Here is a 20,964-nt window from a genome sequence, read left to right on the forward strand (position 1 = left end):
GCCATTTTGTGCTGCTAGTCTGATTATACTGTACAACCGGGCCTAAGATTTTTTTTTGTCTATTTCTTAAGTAAGCAGTTTTGTGAAAATCAAGAAAAACAGTTCATTTTTATTTCATCTTTACAAAAGATGAAAGCTTTACAAAACCCCAAAAACTTTAGGAAGACTTCAAGAGAAGAAATAAAACAGATGCTGATACATTGCAAACTTAATGGTGTTATTGCTTCATGTGAGCTATTTTGATGAGGAAAAGTTGAGCATCTGAACAGTAGCCATAATCCTCTCCTGCAGAAGCCTTTTCTACAGCTCGTCCAGAGGAAGTGCAAGCCTGTGTCTTCAGTGTTAATGGGATCAGCTGCAATGAGTAATGCTTTGTGTATGCTAAGGCTGTGATCCTGTTCACGTGGTAAAAGATGGCAGTGATGGTTTTTCTAAGCAGTCAGTCCCACACGAGGTGAAGTGAGTCAGAGCATTCGAGATGGATGAGCAGCTCTCAGAAAGGAGCTTTTGTTCCTCATCTCCAGTCTCTAGCAGTCACAGTGAAATTGTCTCTACCATCTATCTACCTATTAGCATCAACATCGCTGGGGATCTTTGCGTGAGAAACTCGTGCATATAAGCAAAGGTCACTCAAGGAGACTCTCAAATCAGGATTTATCTTGTAGCAAGCTTAAAATGACCACACTGATGACCCACCACTGCCTGCCATAAGGAAAAGCTGGAGGCAGCTAGAGCCACAAATGGGGATCAATTTTTCACTGAGAGCTTTACAGATACATCTATTTGTCCTTGTCTGCAGTGTTCATACAGGCAGATGAAGAGAAACATTTCTATTCACACCATGAGAGTCTCCTACCCTTTCTTTAGCTGTTACTTGTAATTGCAGCAAGAATAATATCCTGAGGGCTTTATGCTGATCTGCTGGATTTGAACATCAGCCTCTCAACGTACAGCCTCTACGTCCCCCGCCGCCAGACAAGTACACACAGTTTTTGCTATCCAATAAAAGCTTAGGAGGCAAGGCTAAACCCGCATAGATTTTACCACCAATTGCACACAAGGAATCGAATGCAAAATCGACTTGGTAGAAGGGGAGGGCAGACGAAATGTCTCCGTTTCCCCCTCGATGTCACAGGGCGCAGTCCGTCCCGGTTTGTGGTGCCACAGCCGTGCCGCGCGCAGGGAGATGCACGGGGCCTGGCGCCGGGCAGTGCGTGCCAAGGAGGGGATGTGCTCTCCTGAGCGTTACTTCTTGTAGCACCTCAGCACTTCAGAGTGCTCCAAGGTTATGTACTAGCTGTGCTTCAACGGTGCGGAAAAGCACTTTCCATTCAAAGTGAATAGTCATCAAAGTAATAGAGAAAATTGTTAAGTGCCGTCAGTGGAAACATCTTGGCTGCTTTTATAGATGTGTTAATGGAATGCCCTGCCACAAATCAAAAGGGCTTTGTAGCCCATCACTTCCAAGTCGTGAACATAATGACAAAACCAAATATTGTGTTACCAGCTGGTTTCCATTACTGGGCTAAATTGTTGGATTAAGCCATGATCCTTACAGCTGAAGTGAAAGGATTTTGCCCAGAGCAATGATTAGGATATCAGAAGACGCAATCTCCCTGATCCCCACAGAGGAGCCAGGGGAAGTGTGGAAGTGGAGGCTGTCAGCACAAAGGGTGCCTGAGGACTCCCATTCTACCCATCTACTGGTGATGATGTATGTTGGGAGAGTGTACTGCTACTCCATGGAGACACCTCCCCTCATATCTATCTATTTATCTATCTATCTATCTATCTATCTATCTATCTATCTATCATCTATCTATCTGTCATCTCTGTAGGTCTACTGCACAGCCAGGCCAAAGGCACTCTGAGTCCTACACATCTGTGCAAGGAAGTCCAGTGTTGCTCTGTAGGGATTTTTAGCATCTCCTATCTAGTGCTTCACAGTTTCCTCAATGTAAAAGGCAAAAGTAACATAGACACTGCTGCTAAAAATAGCCACTTATGCCCTGGATGATTCATTTCTTGGTGGGGAATACCCATAAGTGCCTCTATCTAAACATTCTGTTCCCTGTCTCAGTATCTCCTGTGCCAGTTTGTATGTCTCTCCAGTCTTGTTCAGGCTGTTTTCCTATGGGTTATATATTCTATAGCTAAATATGTTAGTTTGTTTATCTCCCTCCATGGCAGTAAGACCCAAGCATGGCTTCTTCCTGCAGTAGGAATTTAATAAATAACTCACTGTCTATTTCCCTGGGAGCATACAACATGGGGAAAAAAATTAAATAAATAGATAAACCGACCAACCAACCAACCAACCAAAAAGCCAACAGAAAACACCAAAAAAAACCCCCAGCTCCCCAAAATTAAAAATAATAATAAAATAAGCCCCAACAAACAAAGCCAAGGAATTTCCCCTTTCTTAGGTTAGAGATGTTATTATTCTAACAGAAACAGGAGTAAGCTGTGAAACTTCAGTGGCAGACCTCTTTACATTGCTCTGGTTTATGCAAGTAATAAATAATTGCACTGAATGACATCTAGAAGTACAGCTAAGGAAGGCTTTATGTGAGAAGAAAAGCTTCATGTGACTTAAATGCCCAGCCCCCAAACTTACACACTCAGGGTGATGACCAGGTTTTAAATCAGAGTCCTGTAAATTGTCATGGACTGGGAAGAAATTAAATTGGGCTCTCTGGTGACATCCTTGTAGTTCAAGTGATGATTTATGAATGTGTAACTGAGCTTATTGATAGGCATTTTGAGCCTGAAATGGGCTGTGTTTGAAGATGTTGGATTTTTTACTATCTATTAAAATATCTCTGTATTCCTGGAAGCATCCTTTACTTTTTGTATGCAAACCCTACCCACCACTAACAACGCTAGGAAGAATGATGGAACAAGATGCTTCTTTAGTTGCCCATGGTCTTCCTTATGTCTGCTCCGATGTGAAGGGCAGGTAAATCAGAGGTCTTTGGCTGAGAGGGCAGGACAGTGAGTGTATGTTGATGTTTCTCATGTCAGCCCCAAACACAGAGGGACCAAAACCTGCTTTTCCTCCAGAGCAACCCTGCAGCTGTACATGGCTGTCAGGCCTTTCCTGGGGCTGAAACCACCACACGCTAATGTGTGCCCATGAGCACCATCTTCAGAGGGAATGAATCTGGGACGTTGGGGTTAATGGTTCTTCTTTTCCTTTCCTTTCCTTTCCTTTCCTTTCCTTTCCTTTCCTTTCCTTTCCTTTCCTTTCCTTTCCTTTCCTTTCCTTTCCTTTCCTTTCCTTTCCTTTCCTTTCCTTTCCTTTCCTTTCCTTTCCTTTCCTTTCCTTTCCTTTCCTTTCCTTTCCTTTCCTTTCCTTTCCTTTCCTTTCCTTTCCTTTCCTTTCCTTGATATTGTTTATATTTTGATGTGTAGATTCACTGGTAATTAATAAAACAAGGCTGGTTTTAATTGTTGCTGCTAAGGACTTAGTTCTGAGGTATTTAAGTTGCAGCAGGATAACTGGGGAATAATGAATTAATCCTTTGGGCAGTTATACTTAGTTCATAGAACTATAGAATTGTTTGGGTTGGAAGGAATCTTATTTACCAACAATTTAGTCCCTTTAGTCCCAATTTAGACAAGCCACGCAACCAGATTTTTATGTTTTATGGGGTTTTTTTGTAACTAAATAGTATTTTCTCGATACATTCACTGATATTGTTTGGCAGTCACCTCTTTTATTTTTCCCTGTAGGCACAATCTGTCTTTGTTAGGAAACACTGTTACCACTGGCAAAGGCTGTGATGTCTTCAGGCAATCTGCACATAATACTGCATGTCCTTACTGGAACACAACTAGAGATAGCAGCATATTCGTCTTCCAATTTGTAAAAGTTTCCCCAAACATCTTCCCTTCCAACAGCATGTTTATGATTGCACATGCTTAGACTATACAAATTATTTTAACAAGGTAACTTCGGAAAACTTGTGATTTATCCCTGTTTTCCTTCAAGAGCTGGGAGTGCTCAGTTCCACACTCAAAGAGGGAAGCTGTTGGCTCCCAGCAGCCAAAAAGCAAAGCAACACTCAAGTGCTGCAGTTCCCTCTTAATGAGTAAGGAGCTGAAAATAATACCTCTTACATTTTTTTTTGGCAACAGGGCTTATAAGCAATATTTATCCTTCTTTTTAAATTCAGTGTAAACCGACAAGTGCAAGATCACAGTAAACAACTGGAATACAGACTCTAGTTTATAGTGCTGTAGCTGGCTCCATCTCCAACAGAGCATCTTTGAAACGCTGATAAATTAATCCATGAGATATTCTGCTCTCTTTGCATAATAGTGGATTTTGCAGCTAGTGTTTCATGCAATCTGACCCTATCTTGGTCCCACTCTTGATGCTCCTCACCATCAGCCAAGTCATTAATCTTGAGAATGTGTCCTAAGTCAGTTCCTGGAAAGGCAGTGGAAGTGGGTATCAGTGATATTTTTCAGTTCAACCAGTACATGCCATAGAGATTACATTTGTACAAGGCACAACAAGACAAAGATACACTTGTCAGCTGATACATTTTTGGATCAAAAAACTTCCAAGAAAAATAATAGATGAGATCTTGAGATTTTAGGAGCGTGAGTTCAGCCCAAACAGTAGGTCCAAGCTGAGCTCCCTGAAATCAGTGACAATATGAGGAATGAGAGACACTCAGCATGAATATTTCCAGACAGGAATGCAAACCACCTCCAGACATCCTGCAACTGATGATTTCTACTGGCAGCAATGACACTTAGCACAGTTCAATGGCCTTTAGGGGTCGTGCTTATCCAGTGATGAGCCCTTGGAGTACATCTCCTGCAAGAGTCTCACTGGGATTGATTCCCAAGTGGTGAAGAAGCAGGCTGTCCCTCCGGTGGGCATCAGGAGGAAAGGGCAGTGACAGCTGGGAAGGGAAGCAGTGACCCAAACAACTCCAATAGAAAAGAACAGAATGAGAAAATATCTATGAGTTGGGTCCTTAAATGTAGGTAATTAATAGCTGAAGAATAACACTTTAAACCAGGGCCTTCATTGCTCAAGTCCACAAAATTAACTCTCTAAACTGATCTCTGAACCTTGTGTGATAATTTTGATGCTAAAAATGAAAAAACCTTTTACTGATTGCTTCTGCACATACCTGGCACATTTACAGTGAGTTCCATTCAAATCAAGAACACAATGATTGGATGTCTTTTTGTCTAACTGTTAAGTGAGTAAGTGAACATCATGGACACCTTTATTTTCCCCCTTTCCAGAAAAGGTAAAAAAATTTTAACAGCCTCAAAAGCATTGGCCTTTTTTTCCAGGTATCATCACTCACAGAGGATGCAGGCCAGCACACAGGGCAGAAGGAGCATTAACATCTCGTGCTGCTCACCAGCCAAGTAGGGCTGGTGCCTGAGCTAAATTCCAGCCATCCTGAGAGATCCATCCTGGTTGGAACACAGGCCAGCTGGGCCACCCTTTGTCACTGACTGGAGAGAGGTCTAAGTATCTCCTAAAATTAGCCTCTGTCCTTATTCAGGGAAACCTTCCTTTCATTTCACATATTTCATATCTGTCTAAGGGCACAAAACCCCCAAAACAAAGCAAAATAAAGATTGAGTTCATTAACTGCTAATACTATTCATTACTAGTATTTGTACAGTAGTATTTGCATGCATGAAACTTCAATACAAATGAAAATATATTCCTCCTTCACATGTGTTATGACCTCATTTATATGCAGTGTAGGTTGTCAAGAGATGGCAAACAAAAGACCAGGGAGGAGGAGGATTTACTCTGAGTAAGCTCATAGCTACAAGTGATTTTGAATCATACTAGAATTAAGTAACTTAATGCCACTAATGCCACTGGCACTGCTACTAGCCTTGACATTAGTGACAGACTTAATCTAAAAGGCCCTTTTGATTTCTCAGAGGCTCTTAATGGTTAATTTTCTATTCATTTTCCTTTTTTTTATTTCTCCTTCTTTAAGACTTGTCAGGCAGAAAGGCTGATGTATGAAAGGATCTAATCTGGGCTAGGCTTAGGTTTGGGAAGGCAAGGAGATGAGGAACAAAATAGGAGCAGGGCAGAAAAGATATCTTGCTGTTTGTCTGAGCTACTAATATTTGCTAATTGCAATAAATATAGTACTGCAAAGAAGATCCTAATAAGCTTATTTAAAGCATTTTAATGGGATGCTGTCAGGTTAAACATTTGTGTTTAAAAATATGAATATTCTTAGTAACTCCAAACTAAACAAAATGAAGTTTGCCTACCCAAATAATTTTCCCCACTTCATGCCAGAGCCTGAACTGCATTCCACACAACTCAGCCACCGAAACTAGACGGGGCTTTATCCTGCTGCTGTCGGGCTGGGGCACACCTAGATCGCAGAGCAGAGGACAGTGCAGGGATGTGGCAGGCAGTGCTGGAGATGCAGCTGCAGAGATTGAGGGGCCGTGTTATGTCCCAGCTCACCAGGCTGCCTGGGCAGCTCTCGTTACCTTTGGCCCAGCCTTGGACTTCCAAGACAGCAGCTCTGGAGCTTTCATGAGGGTTTTGACAATGAGACAGCAGGTCTGGGGCTTGCAGGATGGTTTCCACCCCAGGATGGTGACTCTGGGGCTTGCATGGGGGTTTCTACCTAGGGACAACAGCTTTGGGGCTTGCAGGAGAGTTCCCCACTGAACAATGGAACGTCTGGGTTTTCCTTCCAGCATGGCAGCTCCAGGGCTAGCAAGAGGTTTTGCCCTGGCTGTTAATGGGGCCATTGCAGGTCCAACAGGATCAGCCCAGGGGTCCTCACCCAGCGCTGGATGCAGCTTCATTTTCTTCTTTTAGCACATGACTTAAATGTTTCCATGTTTAGATTACAGGCCTTTCAGGGCACAGTTTAAATCCAGAGCAGTGACTATGTTGAGTTTAACTGAAATTGAAAGAAAGAGCATGTGGAAACTTCTTGACAAAGAAGTTTTGTAAACAATGTCTTGATACTATGGTGATGGGTCTTAGAACTGCCGACTCCATTTTTCTTGCTATTCAGTCCCTTATTTTTCTTCCAAACATTCAGATTTTAGTCCTGTCTACATGGCAGTGTTGATTGTACATTTCTGTGCATCTAACAGGTGCCAAGGAAATCAAATTAGGGAATAGCAATGTTGGATCTACTTCTCAGTTGGCTCTCACAGAAAGTGTTGGAGAGGGCCAAATTCCTTTCCTGCTTTAGTATTCTCCAGGGGCCTCTGGATATACTCATTTACTCTGGATTTGGGTAAACCACAAAGGATGGTCCAAGTCTGACAAGGGTGAGAGTGCAATCCCAATAAGAAAATCCATTCCCAGACCAACGGGCTCGGCCAGGTTGCACGTGGAAGCAACACCAAGGACATGCTTGAGGTCATGTCCTCTGCTGTTTGCATCACCTGCCTGCTGAAGGCTCCCCTCGGTCCCGCAGTCTGCAGTCCACCCTCTCACCAGGATGAGCCTGAAGATGCTGCCTGCAGTAGGAAGAGCTGGACCATGCTGGCAGCTTGAGCTTTGCCTGTGGACTACAGGATGTCTGATCCCAAAACCCGCTGGGCTTCAGGGCTCCATCACCAGGAGTCTCTTTGGGTAGGAGCAGCCAGCCTCGAGCATTTGGGGCATCTATTCACCCTCACCAGAAAGACATTGCAGCAAATGTAGGGGGCTGCTGCATTTCCTATCTAGCAAATTCTCCTCTCCTAGGTGGAAATATCCTCTGCTTCTTTTATACTGAAAAAGAAGAGAAAAATGCTTCCAAATAACTCACAGTCTGGATGGCTTCAACAGAAGTAAGAACAGGCACTTGAAGTGTAATAGAAGGATTACTGTCATCACACATCATGGTCTGCAGGAGGACAAGCCTGATGTGCTGGGAGCTTTGTAAACATTTCAGGCTACTTAGGGAATCTGCAACACAAGCTGAAATGTTTGTAAATGTATTTTTCCTAACCCATGCATTTCCCTAACGGGTACGGACAAATTCAGGTCTGGAAGAAATCCAATGAACATGGTGAACTGCCATTAAAGAAGAGCAGATGCAATTGCTTTGTGCCTCCATCTCCCTCACGGAATGATGCAATATCTCCTAAATTCCACGGGAGGGGAAAAAAGAAGAAAAAAACCTATGCAATGTAATATGTTAAAAAGTTAGTTCCAATTTTCTCAGCCTCCAAGCCTGGGCACAAGCCTTTGTCTGCTCTATGCTGCAGTCTCACGGCCCAGATGAGCAGCTGAGTGTTTTCTGTTTACTTCTTCTTCCAATCTCTTCCGTAAGCCAAAGATAAAGCCAGTACAGCTCCAGCTGTACTTTTGAACCCATGTTTAAATGGGGTGGAAATACATTTTAATGAGATTGTCCAGCCTTATTACCTTAAGTAGTATACCTCAAATGAACCCTGCTGAAGGCTGTAATTCCCTTCTGAGGTTTCGGTGACATGAGCAAGTGGATCATATTTCACTATTGTAGTTTGTGTCATCATTGGATACTTGGTAGGATTCCATGTTAACCATGTAAGAACTGGGGAAACACACCTTTATTAAAGATGCACAAATAGTAGACGATGCTTTCTGTTAATAAGTATAAAGAATTTTCTCATGATCTTCATTGTGTACAGAAAATTACGTTGCATTTCTACTTCACGAGTATTCAGATGCAAAAACTTCACTCTCATGAATTCTTACAATTGGTTTTTTGATGCTCCCTCTTTCCTCTCTGGATAAAATCAAGATATTTTCCCAAGACTTGCTGGTGGGCAGAACAAGCAAGGCGACAGCAGATGGGCAGGACTCGAAAAACCAAAGAAAGGCAGAGAGGTCCCAGAGAAAGCATCTCCAGGGAGCACTGCACTGCAGCAGACATCATTTATTTAGGATTTCTTGAGAGCCCCATACATAGTTAAAGAGAGAATTTTTAAGAAGTGCCTGCCTTATGTAACATGTGAAAAAGAAAGCAGTGATCCCAGTCTTTGGAAACCCGCAGCAGCACCCCTCAGGTCACAAGGCACGTGCCCTTCACACTTAGGGCATGTGGAAGTCTAGTAGGTAGCAAGAAGAAATCAGTTTTTCCAGCCCTAACCCACCTGGCTGTGTGGCAAATGGAATTTAACTCGCATTGTGCCCACAGCATTCAATGAGTAACCCCAGAATGAAGGTTGAGAGAAGAAATCTCCTCCTTGTCTAAATTTAGGACAAGGCCTTGAAAGTACAGACAAGGCAGCCAAGCATCATCAGTAGCCAGAGAATTTAGACAGGAAAGATAACTCAGTTCTGGTAAGTGGTTCTGGGAAATAATGGAAGGAGAAACAGGGATCTAATAACCTCTTACTGAACTGAAGTTAACCTCCCTCTCTGGGCTGGAGCCTAGGACTGCCTCTGACCATAGTCTGAGTTCAGTGAGTGATTAGCATTCCTGCTGACTTTTTACGCCTTCTATAGATATTTGATATTGGATCAACACAGAAATTCGAGTACATGGGCTCATCAGATGCTATGAACTGCTGAGAGGACAGGGCTGGGACTCATTGCTGGTGACAAGTGATTTTGCACAGGAGAACAAACCGAGCCTGCAGAAGCTTGTTGGAGGGTGCCTGCCCAGCTGTGCTCACTCCTTGGCATTCTCCAGGACTGACCCGTGAGCAGGCTGGCCCATGGCAAGGTGCTGTGCTGGCCCTTCACGACAAACAGCTCTGTTTGGGATTGCTCTGAGAACAGGGGCACTCCAGGAGGCACAGACCAGCTGGCTGGGTGGGCTTGGGGCCGTGCTGGGGTGGACTCCTGCTACAGCCTTGTCTCACTCCTTGTGTGACTCATTAAAACGTCCAGTTGCCTCCAGCTCCACGCTGTCCTTCAAGGCAGCCTTATTAACAAGGGAGCTTGTCAGCTGAGCAATCATCTCAGAGCAAGGAAATATTTAAAGATTTGGCACCATTATCTAGGATAACCCAGCTGCTGAACCTCATTGGGAAAAAGAAGCAAATGCACATGCTCAAATCTTTTCTGTGGGAGAAAATAAAATCTGTCTAGTACAAACAAGTATTTTCTAATCCCGTATCATGCCCGTGGACAAAATGGAGATGTTCAGCTCCTGGCTGCCTTTGACTTCTAGCCAGAGAGTAGTGACTTTTCTCATTAATCTTGGGGTGCTCCTCTGCCTCCCTTCCTCTGCAGGGACACCTGACCTTGGGAATAAGGGACATGGCACAGGAGCACACGTGCTGCTTCCCAAACTGGCTTTGTCCTTTGAAATCCCAAAGGCAGGATGAAGCAGGGAGATGCTCTTGCTCAGGGTCTGATGATCTCTCTGCATCCCCAAAGCCCAAAATGGTGCTGGATCCTTGCTGGTGTTGGTTATGTTTTGATTGGCCTGAGCAGGGAAACTCCTACAGTAGGGAGTGAGACTCACCATGCCTCAACACAAATGTGTCATCTGGTCAATTTTCAGTGGTTTTCTCCTTCCAGTGCACTGGAAGAACAGAGAAGAGCTGTCTTCTTATTCCTCCCACTTTATTGGACATCAGAGTAGGCAGGGAACAGTAAAGGACAGCAAAAAGACTCTCCAGCTCCTTTGTGTGCCAGAATACTCCCCAAGGATCTGGAGAAACCAAATAATTGTAGCAGAGGAGTTTGCTGAGCAAACAAACGCTCCTCCTGTGAAAAGCTGTGAGCAGATCAAATGCTTTCCCTGGAGTTTTCCAATTTTTTCATTAAATGACTCAAAATGAAAACATGCAGAAATGTGGTTGGTGTTTAAAAAGACTGCTTTTCTTAGAGAAATATTATTCTTCTCCCTACATATGTGAGCACTGTATGCCTCAGTCTGCCATATGTGTTCCAGACATTGCATACTCTCTCACACTCTCCCACATGATGCTTCTCCCTAAGCCTTGGATGTTTAAATACCTGATCAAAACATCTTTGCAAAAAAAAAAAATCTCCACTCTCCAGTGGTATAACAAGCCCCATGTGATGCTGACTGGGTGAAAATTGACAATGCATAGACATTTTGACAGCCACCAAAAAAACCATGACCCAAGAAACCTGGTTTTAGGAAAAAGAAAATTAAACAAGTCTTAAGAGGCTCGTGATAAACATCAAAGAGCTGGCAGCACCAAGAATAATCAAACAGTTTAGATGAGGTTTCCCAGATAAGTTGTTTCCATTTCATCAATGAGCTGTCTGGTTTTGAACAGTTATGCCTGAATATACCGTTTGGAATTTATGACAGATGCAGGAAATAATAGCTTCCTTCTCAAAATCCTTTCCACATGGGATCCGCATGCCTCCAGCACAAAGGGATTGCGTTATCGTGCCTAAGTCATATGGGTGTCAGAAAGCCAGCTGACTATCACAGCAACAAGATGAACCTGGGAACCTCTGACTTGAGACAAAGAGCTGTAGAAAATGACAGATTTCATGTCCCAAAGACAGGTTGCCTGTATCAGAAGTGTTTGTGTGTGAGGCTATTGACATTGCAGAGCATCTCCAAGCAATTGGTGAAATATCAAGTTATAATTATAACAAGTACACTTATTGCTGGAGATCTAGTTACGAGGTGTCTGAGTATCTTGTATTTTATGACATACGTGTTTCCAATATGCTGTTTATCATAATATCCCAGCTTCACCTGTTGAATATATTGAACATGGTAAAGTATATCATTCCAGAAAGATCAAGGACAATCTCAGGTTAAGTTAGCTTGAAAAGTTCTGCTGGGAACTGGATTGCATCTGTGCTTCAGCTGCAGAGCAGCTCTTGAAGGGAGAAGAGTTGATCCACGGGGCAACTGTGGGAACCCAGGTTTTCCCAAATGCTCACCCATGGCTTGCTCCTCATCTGCTCATACTGGACCAGAGGCCACAGGTCTGATTTATGGACATGGCCAGCGCTCACAGCTGCCAATGAAGTTTGAATATGTGAAATACAGCGGTGTGCTGGGTGCTCTGAAAGAAGAGCTCCTTGGCATCTCCTATTACACACCCACAGCTCTGGGAACTGTTTTTGGCTTAATCTTGATGTGCCTCAGTCTCTCACATATAAACTCTGAATAATTCTGTACCCATGACTCTTTGTGTGACTTATTGCTGAGTCACATCTAGTAATGTTTCAGTAGGGGAAATACGAAACCTTCACTAAGTTTTAATTAGCGTAAATATAAATACATTTCTCTGAGCAATTGTGCTGAGACAAAGGATGAGTAATGCCTGGTGCTTCCCATGCACCATGAGTGCTTGCTGGCAGGGCCCCACCCAGCAAATCTCACCACCCACACAGAACAGGGCTCAGGCTGCTGCTCTGAGGGGTACAGCTGAACGGACCCACCACATCTGTGCTGATGGGTCAGGGGGATAAAGATATTTCTGAGATTTTTGAGAGTTGTGGTCCTAATTCATCAGCCTGAAGGGAAAGGCTCCTTTTGATTTCGAAGAATCTGGGTCCTGCTCCCAAAGCATGAGTGGGAGATGCACAAATTATAAATTTAATCTGAAGTCAGGTCCTTCATGATCACATGATGGAGCACAACTTGAGCTGCTCGGCTTGCTGTCAATGCTTTTTGAGTCTCTGCCAAAAGTTACTCAGGTGTTCAGATGTTTTACAGAGATGATTTGTGTGTGTGTGTGTGCTTTTATTTCTTTATTTCTTTTCTCATTTATTTTATTTCTTTATTTCCTCAGCAGACCTCTTCAGGCAAGTTGTCTGGCTGCAGGAGTTTTCACCTTCTGGTTCAGTAGCAAGGATTTTACCATTTTCACAGCAGCTGTGTTAGTCAATGGGAAGTGTTCTGGGTGTACTTTGTGATTACAAAGCCAGAGGATACCCTGCAGCACCACGAAGAGCACATCACAAAGGATAAGCGTGTAAGCGTGTGTTTATCTGTAAGATAGGTGAGGACCACAAGAAATGCCAAGTTTGCAAGCAGTCTCTGTGGATTTATGAGGGGATTTGGGGCCTAAACCTTCCAAACATCTCTCCAAACTTAATTTCATGCCTTCATATTACCTGGTGGGGATGAGCCTGTGTTCTCCCAAGGAGCACTGCAGTGGTGGAAACGTGAGCCATACAAAGAATGCAGAGAGCACTCTTTGATGTGGTGCTGGGGGGCTCCTGCCTGGTTAGGGTGGAAAAGCTGCCCGAGACAAATCAGCCATTGGCACCTCTCTGAAATGCTCCCTGTTTTCTGTGATGGAGACAGCATTGTACTTCCCAAAGCCTTCTTGGAATTTGTTGATTCCTCAAGGGACACAACCATTTCAGTTGAGCCCAGTTTGGAGTCCACTGAGGAAGGGCTTGCTTTTCTTCCAAAAGCAAATTGTGTGATTGACAGACCGTGTGCAGAACCAAAGAGCAGCTATGGCCAGTCCCCGTGTGCCCTGCTGACTCAACAGTGACTTCAGCTGCTCCGTGAAACCCAGGACTCCTTCAGGGAACTGATCCTGGGCACTGTTAACGTGTCCATGCCCAGCACCTGGCACCGGTCAGGTGCCCATTCCTCTGCCCCAGAGCTTCTTTCCTGCAAGGGAGAAAGCATTTGGGGGATCTTGACAGCCTTTTATGTGAGTTTTAGAGGAGGTCTGAGATGTAAGGTAATCCTTAATGCTACAAATTTAATTGTGGAAACCACTAGTTGTGGTGAGGGAGCTGATCACAGCCTGTAAGGAAAGAAATAACAGGGACAGAGAAGCAACTGAATATGATGATGAGAGACTGGGCACTCGCCAGGTTTTTGGGAGGGCACACTGAGCATTCAGTTTGCAGCCTGCATGGCAAAGGAAGGGAAGGGGGCCCCACCCTCTAAATTACTGCCTGTATAACAGGTCTGCAGCAAGAGAAGGCTCCAGACATTGTTAAATGCAATTGTGGCTTCTAAATACCGATGGCTTAACACAGAATATGTTGGAAATAGTGAAGATGTTATGAGGGATGGAGGAGAAGAGGAGAAAAACCACACTGGTTGTTTTTTGCATGCCTTAAGTTACTCTAAACATCATGGAATAAGACTGTTCAGAAATGTGCTGTACAGTGCAAGTGTTCTTGCTCACAGACCCTGGAACAAACCACAGCTTCCAAATATTTCTGCAGATAAGGAAAACCCTCCCACTGGAGGATGGGGGAGGAGGGGAGGATCACCTGGGAAAGATGGAGCATCTTCTGTATTTCCTAACTAGGTCCCTAACCACCATCCCAGCAGCAAACGTTCATGAAAACATCTCCTGCCTCTACTGACTGCCTGAAAGAGCTCTCCTCCTTCAGCACCCCTCCTCAAAGAAAAAACAAGCAAACAAAGAAACATTTTCTTGTGAAAACGGGTGTTAATGTGTCTGCTAGGTCAAATACCCCCCACCTGGAGCCTCTGTAGCACAGAGCACACATACTCACATTGTGTTTTAGAAAAGCGGTGAACTGGCACAGCCTCTGCTTGCCAGCTGAATAGTTAGGCTAGTCCAGAGGTCTGGTTCTAGTCTAGTTTGTCTAAAAGGAAACCACACCTGCTACTTTAAAGGCAGAGGCTGGAGATGGAGACTAATCCAGTGCCTGTGCTCAGAACACTCCTGAAACATAGTCAGCTCCCACCAAACCACCATCAAGCCTAAGGGACAGGACACCCAGGCTGGAGGAGAAAAACGGAGCTAACAACAGAGTTTGCCGTTTTTCTAATTCCAGAGGTTGCAACCTTTTAATCTTTGTTTTCAGAAATAACTTTATGAGTGGTGGAGGGGCGTTGTACTACACTGATATGTACAGGTACCCTAAGTTTGCCTAAGCTAGGCTGAACCCCTATTGAGAACCCCCTAATATTGGGATGCAAGAGAGACCATCTTCCTTCATCTTTGCTTTTGACAAAAAAGTCAAGTGCAAATGGGGAGCTGCTCCCTGCCCTCTGTCTCTCTCCCAGATCACTCCCTTTCCCAGCACTGTGGTCTGGGGAGGCCTCAGATTTCTCCCAAATGGAAAAGCCCTTTTTCCCCCTCAACAAAACATCTGAGGAGGTGCATGGGAAGAGGCTGCAGTTGAGCCATACAGCCCCAAGGCTTTGAAAGCCCTGTCTGAAGGTGGGAACCCCCCCTCAGCAGGGGTTTAACCCAGGCTCAGCCCTCATCAGCCTCTGAAGAAGGTGAAGGCTGCACTCAGGTGATTTTAACTCTTCATGAACTGTAGGCTGAATATTTTGACTCATGGAGCTGTCTTACAATGCTGTATGAACAGACAGGGCTTTCCAGGCATACCTCTGGCAGGCTCCCAGCCTCGTGTCTCCATGGGGCTTGCTCACCACCATCAATCTGCTTCTGGGGTTTCTCATGCAAAACATGGATTTCTGGGGCACCAGAGTCACTCATTTTCCTTGTGCCTGATCTTTGTGTTCCAACCCCTCTCTAAAGCTTTAGGGATTGCTTCACCACCGTCAGTGTTTTCCCCCTGAATGCACAGCCTCTGCTGCTCAAGGCAATGCTTGGACAGACTGAGGACACTTGGAATTCCTGGAGGAGCAACAGAGATGGTTGGAAGGAGAACTCCCAGCTGCCAAGATAATTCTGGTATTTCAATTCCATTTTCAGCAAACTGGGGCAATACTCAGAGATATTATATTTGACTTTATTTCACCTGAGCATCCAAAGGCTTTCTGTCTTGCTCCCACTCAATTTCAATTTTCAAAAATGTGATCTTTAGAAATGTATTAATATATTGACATTGCCAACAAAATGTTGCATTTTGAATTAGTAACATCTGTATTTTGTGATGAAAGTATGCTCTAGTGGAAAACGTGTGACTGCTAGCATTCCTACGGTGACTTCCCAAATGCAAAAGGAAATGAGCTTGCCAAGGGGTCCATACACCAAGATCAGAGTATCTGTGAAGTGTTTATCAGTCACAAACCTGATAAATGATACAGATACTTGCCAGGCTCTCATCACCCCAGCACCGTGGGCTCACCTTCCCCTGGCAGAGGGATGCTCCTGGGGAGCTCTGAGCATGCAAGCCAGCGTTGGTGGGTTCAGTGCAGTCAGGAGCTGTGCTTCATCCTGCAGCCCTCTCTCCTGAGATGCTCCAGCCATGCCATTTCATTCCCAAGCTACAGAGGTAACTGGCTTATGCTGGAAAAACCTTCCCCCTTCTGAGCTTATCCCCTAGCACTATCTGCAGCCTGCACAGCCACTCTGTGAGGGGATTTCAGGCTGTTGCCTTCTACTGAGGGTCTCACCCTGCAAACTGTGATGCAGGAGGGGTGCTCCACCCCTAAGGGAAACATTCAGTTACCTGCAAAAAGATAGACATTCTTTACCAAATCTAATGAAATGTTAATTTCAAGCATAGTCCTATGCTAATATGAGTATGTGAAAGTGGGGTAATTTTATTTGACAGGAGTAGTGCTCGTGCATGTGCTGGGTCATGATTTTTTGTCACAGAAATATATGCTGGCTGTATTTTATTCCCAGTAGCTGTTTAGAGACAGCCCAACATGGGAGCTGGAGGTCTTGCTCACTCAAAGCCTCTCTGGCTGAGATAAATGGACTCCCCATGACAGTGCAGAATGTGTTGAATTTCAGGAAATCTAAATCCCCATATTTTTCTGGGATATCCTAATTCTGAAAACACCAGTTTTATCAACTGGCTCCAGTCTGTCTTAAAGACATGTTTGAAATATGTAATTTTAGCTCTGAAAGGAAGTATTTAGCTAAAGAGTCAGGAACATACTTCAGATGAAATGTCTTGCTTCCTCCTCTACTGAAACAAGGCCAATAAAAGTTTGTGAGGAACTTTAAGGAAATTCTGTTAGATTCGCATGCCACCTGCTGCAAAACAAGCTACATCCATTCTGTTTCTTCCTTCTTAGCCCTGTTGCAGTAAATAACAGAGAAAGTAAGCATATATGAGACTCCTGGTGTTCTTCTTCAGCATTATAATCTTCATCTGTTATGGCTCAATGCCCTGTGTTATTTCAACAGTGGTGTTGTCCACAAGAAGTTACCCATGCTATTCAAAGTCAGTCTGTGACTGAAAGGGGAAAGAAAGAAAAGAGGTGCTTGAAGAACCTTTGCATGACTTCAGAGGTTTTTCTGAAGTCAAAAGGTTTGTGTTAAGAACCAGAACCATCATGACTCATATATTCCTAATCAAAATGCTGGGTGCGTGAAAAGCTGTTCAGTCATTCATAGACTGAACTACGACTCCTTACAAGAGGAAAATAATACACACAAGGGAAAGCACTTAAATAATTGATGTGCTTTTCTTTTATCTGCTTGTAGGAGTGACAAGAAATCTATGTAGCTGGCACTAATGGATAGAATCTGTATGTCAATAATTGCTAATGAGGAAGAAATAGGAGAGCATTTGTCCTGAAGTGACTGATCTTTCCTTATCTCCCTGTGTTACAACAGGAAATTATTAGTGTGAAGTTTAGAATTCTGTTCACTTTCAAATCTCAAAAGGCTTTCAAATGCCTTTTTTTTTGGTATGAATTCAATCCAAAATGACTGTACCCTTGCTTACATGCAATCTGCGTTCTGGCATTTAAGATCCTTTTTTTTATATCTTCTGTACTACATTCAAACAACAAAACAAAACTTTGTTTACATCACATGTTTCATTTTCCATTCCACAACAGTGAAAGGGTACAGCCACGCTGGAACTGAACAGAAACCAGTAATTTAAAAACACCCAATGCCTTCATCATGAAAAAAATTGCACAACCATTTCCAGCACTGAAGTAGGATACTCTTACTGAATAAAGACTCTTGAAAAATTATTGGTGTATCAAGGCATTCATTTCCAGCTATTTAAGTCAAAGATTGTGTTCAGCCATTCCCCCCAAGTTGCTTTTCTGAGGGAACAATTACGCAGCTGTTCCTGCTACATTCTTGTGTAGGCTGAAAGCAGTCTAAAAACTCTGGCTCTAATTTCCTGTAACTACAAAGTGCAGTTCCCCAGGTTGTTCATGAGGCATCACACCCTTTGCAAAGAGGTTACTGAAGCAGTGCATACACTTGACACTAATATTGTGCTTTGGCTAAACTTATTTATAGCCCTGTGCATGTATATACACGGTTGCAGGCACAGGGCTGTAGGGTTTGTGTTAGAAGCAGGGCTCTGGACTGCAGCCACATTACAGTGCTAATGATATCTGTCACTGCACCAACTTTTTTGTAGCTGTATTATCTGGCTGCATTCAAAACCAAGGATTTTAGAAGTACAGTTCCATCTTTGCTATGCTCATTGGCTTCAGCAAAGGGGCATTTCTGCACTAGTGAACACTAATAAGTGTACTGGAAAGTTTGATGATGATTTTTATGCAACTCTTTTTATGGGGTGTTAAGTTTTAAACTGCTAAAGTTTTAAACTTTGACCTTAGCAGTCAGAGAGCAATAGCCACAAAGAGAATTACTTCAAAATTCCTTGACATGAAAAGCAAGATGTCAGCAACTGGTTCACTAAGATTGCTTAATAACTCTGATGGAGTACCACAATAACTCTGATGGAGTACCTCCACTGCTGGTTTTGTGCATATTTCTATATGCATATATATGCATCCACGCATCTGTAAGTACAAGAAACAGAGTATTTTCAAGGCCCAAGAAGCAGGTGTCCCTTGGGACAGGTTGGTTGTGTCTGGCATGGGGCAGAGTGAGCCCTGCCTCCTGGGAGCAGGCCTGGAAGCAGTGCTGGACAGCATGGGAGAATTATTAGGGAAACAGAGAGCAGTAAACCTTTGCTGTGTATGCTGGCACATTTCTGATCCACATCTAAACATCACTTTAATTTTCATTCCTGCCCATAGAAAATTGATTCCTTCCCTCAAAGCATCCATGATTGTTTTTCTGGCAGAAAACTCTAAGGTCCTTTCAGCAGCAAAGGTAATTGAGATATCAGTAACTTCTGCACACAAGATGCCATGCATTCTCAATATCAGTTTCATTATTAATATCAGATGCCAGCTGATACTGATACTGTCACCCTGAAATATCCCACCCCCAACTCAAAGTGCTTAATAAGCAAACTGGGGCCAGGCCCTTAAAATCAAAGCCTGGAGAAGCGAAACTTTGCTGGTTAACAGTTCACCCATTCGAGCAGTAAGCAGGAAATACTCATTTTCATCTCTCCTGTCTTTAGCTGATAGCAACAGCCCAGGGAATTGTGCATGGTGCAGCTCACTCTGCACCATATACATAATTTATATTTTTCCACTCTAGTTATGAGTGCGCCGTTTTGGACTTGGGATTTGCTCTGTAAATGGAAGCAGAGAGAGGAGGAAAAAAGAAAAACACTGCAGCAGCCTTTCTCTTCTCCAGCTGCACTTTTTAGCCCAGTACCTCATCTTTGATGCACAGCCTTCACAGACCGATGGAACGGGAGTGCTACACAGCACATGCTGGATATACATATACGCATGAAAAGATAAATGCTTGCCATGGCAAAAGAAGAAATAAAAGGTGTTTTCAGTAGTCCATCTCTTTATTAGTAAAATGCCTTGGTAAAGAATTAGGCTATCATTTTGACAAGGGTTTCCTTTAGCACAGGCAGCCCATATAATAGTTACAGTTTCTATAGAAGTTTTTTAAAAAGCAGCTGAGAAACCTGCTTCTTGCTGACACGCTCTTCTGCTCGGTGAAGTTTGACAGACACAGCCCTACGCTCTAGCAAACGATTCCTTCCCAGATACCTAAGTGTGTAATGCACTTCGTTTAAAAATAATGCACATTTCTGTTTCCTTTCAGCACGTAAACCCTTTGCATTACATTTATCTGCCCTTGCTGTGTCCGTTACCATCCAGGAAGGTTTATCAAGGAACAAACAGGGCACACACGCAGTGCCCGGTCCTGCAGCACCCATCCCCACGAACTCTCCTCAGTGAGCTCAAGACTGCGCACATCGACACCACCACCCCTAAGATACCGACACTTCAGTCCGCCTGCCTCAGTTCCAGAGCCTCTCCTCCTCCCCAGCGCCTGTGCCTGCGGAGGAAATGCAGGCATTGCCACCCTCGCCAGCCGCGCACCAGGGACCCGCACGGCCCCGCACGGGCTCTGCGGCGCTCCCAGGGACTTTCTCCTCTCCCTGCTGCGGCTCCGGCTCCCTCCGACCGCCGGCGGCTCCGCGTGTGACTTTGCAATCTGAGAATGCGAGCCAGTCGGCAGGACACCGGGGTAAATATAAATCTGGCGCTTACCCACAGGCAGTCCCTCGCAGTCCGACATCGTGAGAGAAGTCCTCCTCGCCGGGGGCTTAGGGAAAGCGCCGCAGGACCGCAAGGGCAGGTCCTTCCCTCTGCAGAGGCGAGGGGGGAAATATCGGACAGTTTACAGCCACCCTTCTCTCGCACTCCACATCTACCCACCCAGAGAGCCGTAGCAACAGTCCCGTCCCTGCCTTCTCATTATGGGATGTAAAGATAAGAATGTGCTTTTGTGCCAAAAGAGTGTGCTATTGGTGGATAAATTTGTTGTCATCCCTCCCCTCCGCAGAGTTTCCTCTTTAATGTCACAGAGGCACATTACCCTGTCGGAAAGGCCATCGAATATTTATGAAACGGCTTTTAAGAGCTAAAGCGGCGAATGTGCGCGGGAGAGCGGAGCTAATTGCGGTGGGGTCGGGGCTGCGAGCTCTCCTGCTCCCCGGGGACAGCGGGTGGGCTGCGGGATGGGCTCTGACAGCTTGCTCTCTACCTTCTCCTTTGCAGGGTCCGAGGACAAACGCGGCCGGAACGGGGGCAGAAGACAGCGTGTATCCCTTTAAGGAGGAAGGGGGGAAAAAAGGTCTTTGTTTATATTGTAATATCTGAGAAATTGTTTTGTGACGCTGTTACCACAGGCTGTTGCGTAGTTTATAATAATATTGTGAGTGCAGATTTCTCTGTAACTTCACGGCTGTTCTTGCTGAAAACATGCCACTTTAATGCCAGTTTAGCGGCTGCTCCTACAACTCCTACAACTTTTTTTTTTTTTTTTTAA

At 44.3% G+C, this 20,964-nt stretch overlaps 1 protein-coding gene across 5 annotated transcripts in view; it reads right to left on the minus strand.

Moving 5' to 3' along the window:
- Window positions 1–20,410, minus strand: part of EML1 (EMAP like 1) — a 122,640-nt gene extending 102,230 nt beyond the window's left edge. Inside the window, exon 1 of one of the 5 annotated variants that reach the window (XM_040068711.2) lies at window positions 20,184–20,410. In XM_040068711.2, coding sequence (XP_039924645.1) covers window positions 20,184–20,211 — 28 coding nt within the window. In that variant the 5' untranslated portion in view covers window positions 20,212–20,410. The remainder of the gene's footprint in view (window positions 1–20,183) is intronic. The other 4 variants (XM_040068712.1, XM_040068716.2, XM_040068702.2 and 1 more) reach the window with 4 other exon arrangements.
- Window positions 20,411–20,964: the final 554 nt, after the last annotated feature.

Source organism: Hirundo rustica, chromosome 6 (genome assembly GCF_015227805.2).
Source record: "Hirundo rustica isolate bHirRus1 chromosome 6, bHirRus1.pri.v3, whole genome shotgun sequence".
NCBI classification, from domain to species: Eukaryota; Metazoa; Chordata; class Aves; order Passeriformes; family Hirundinidae; genus Hirundo; species Hirundo rustica.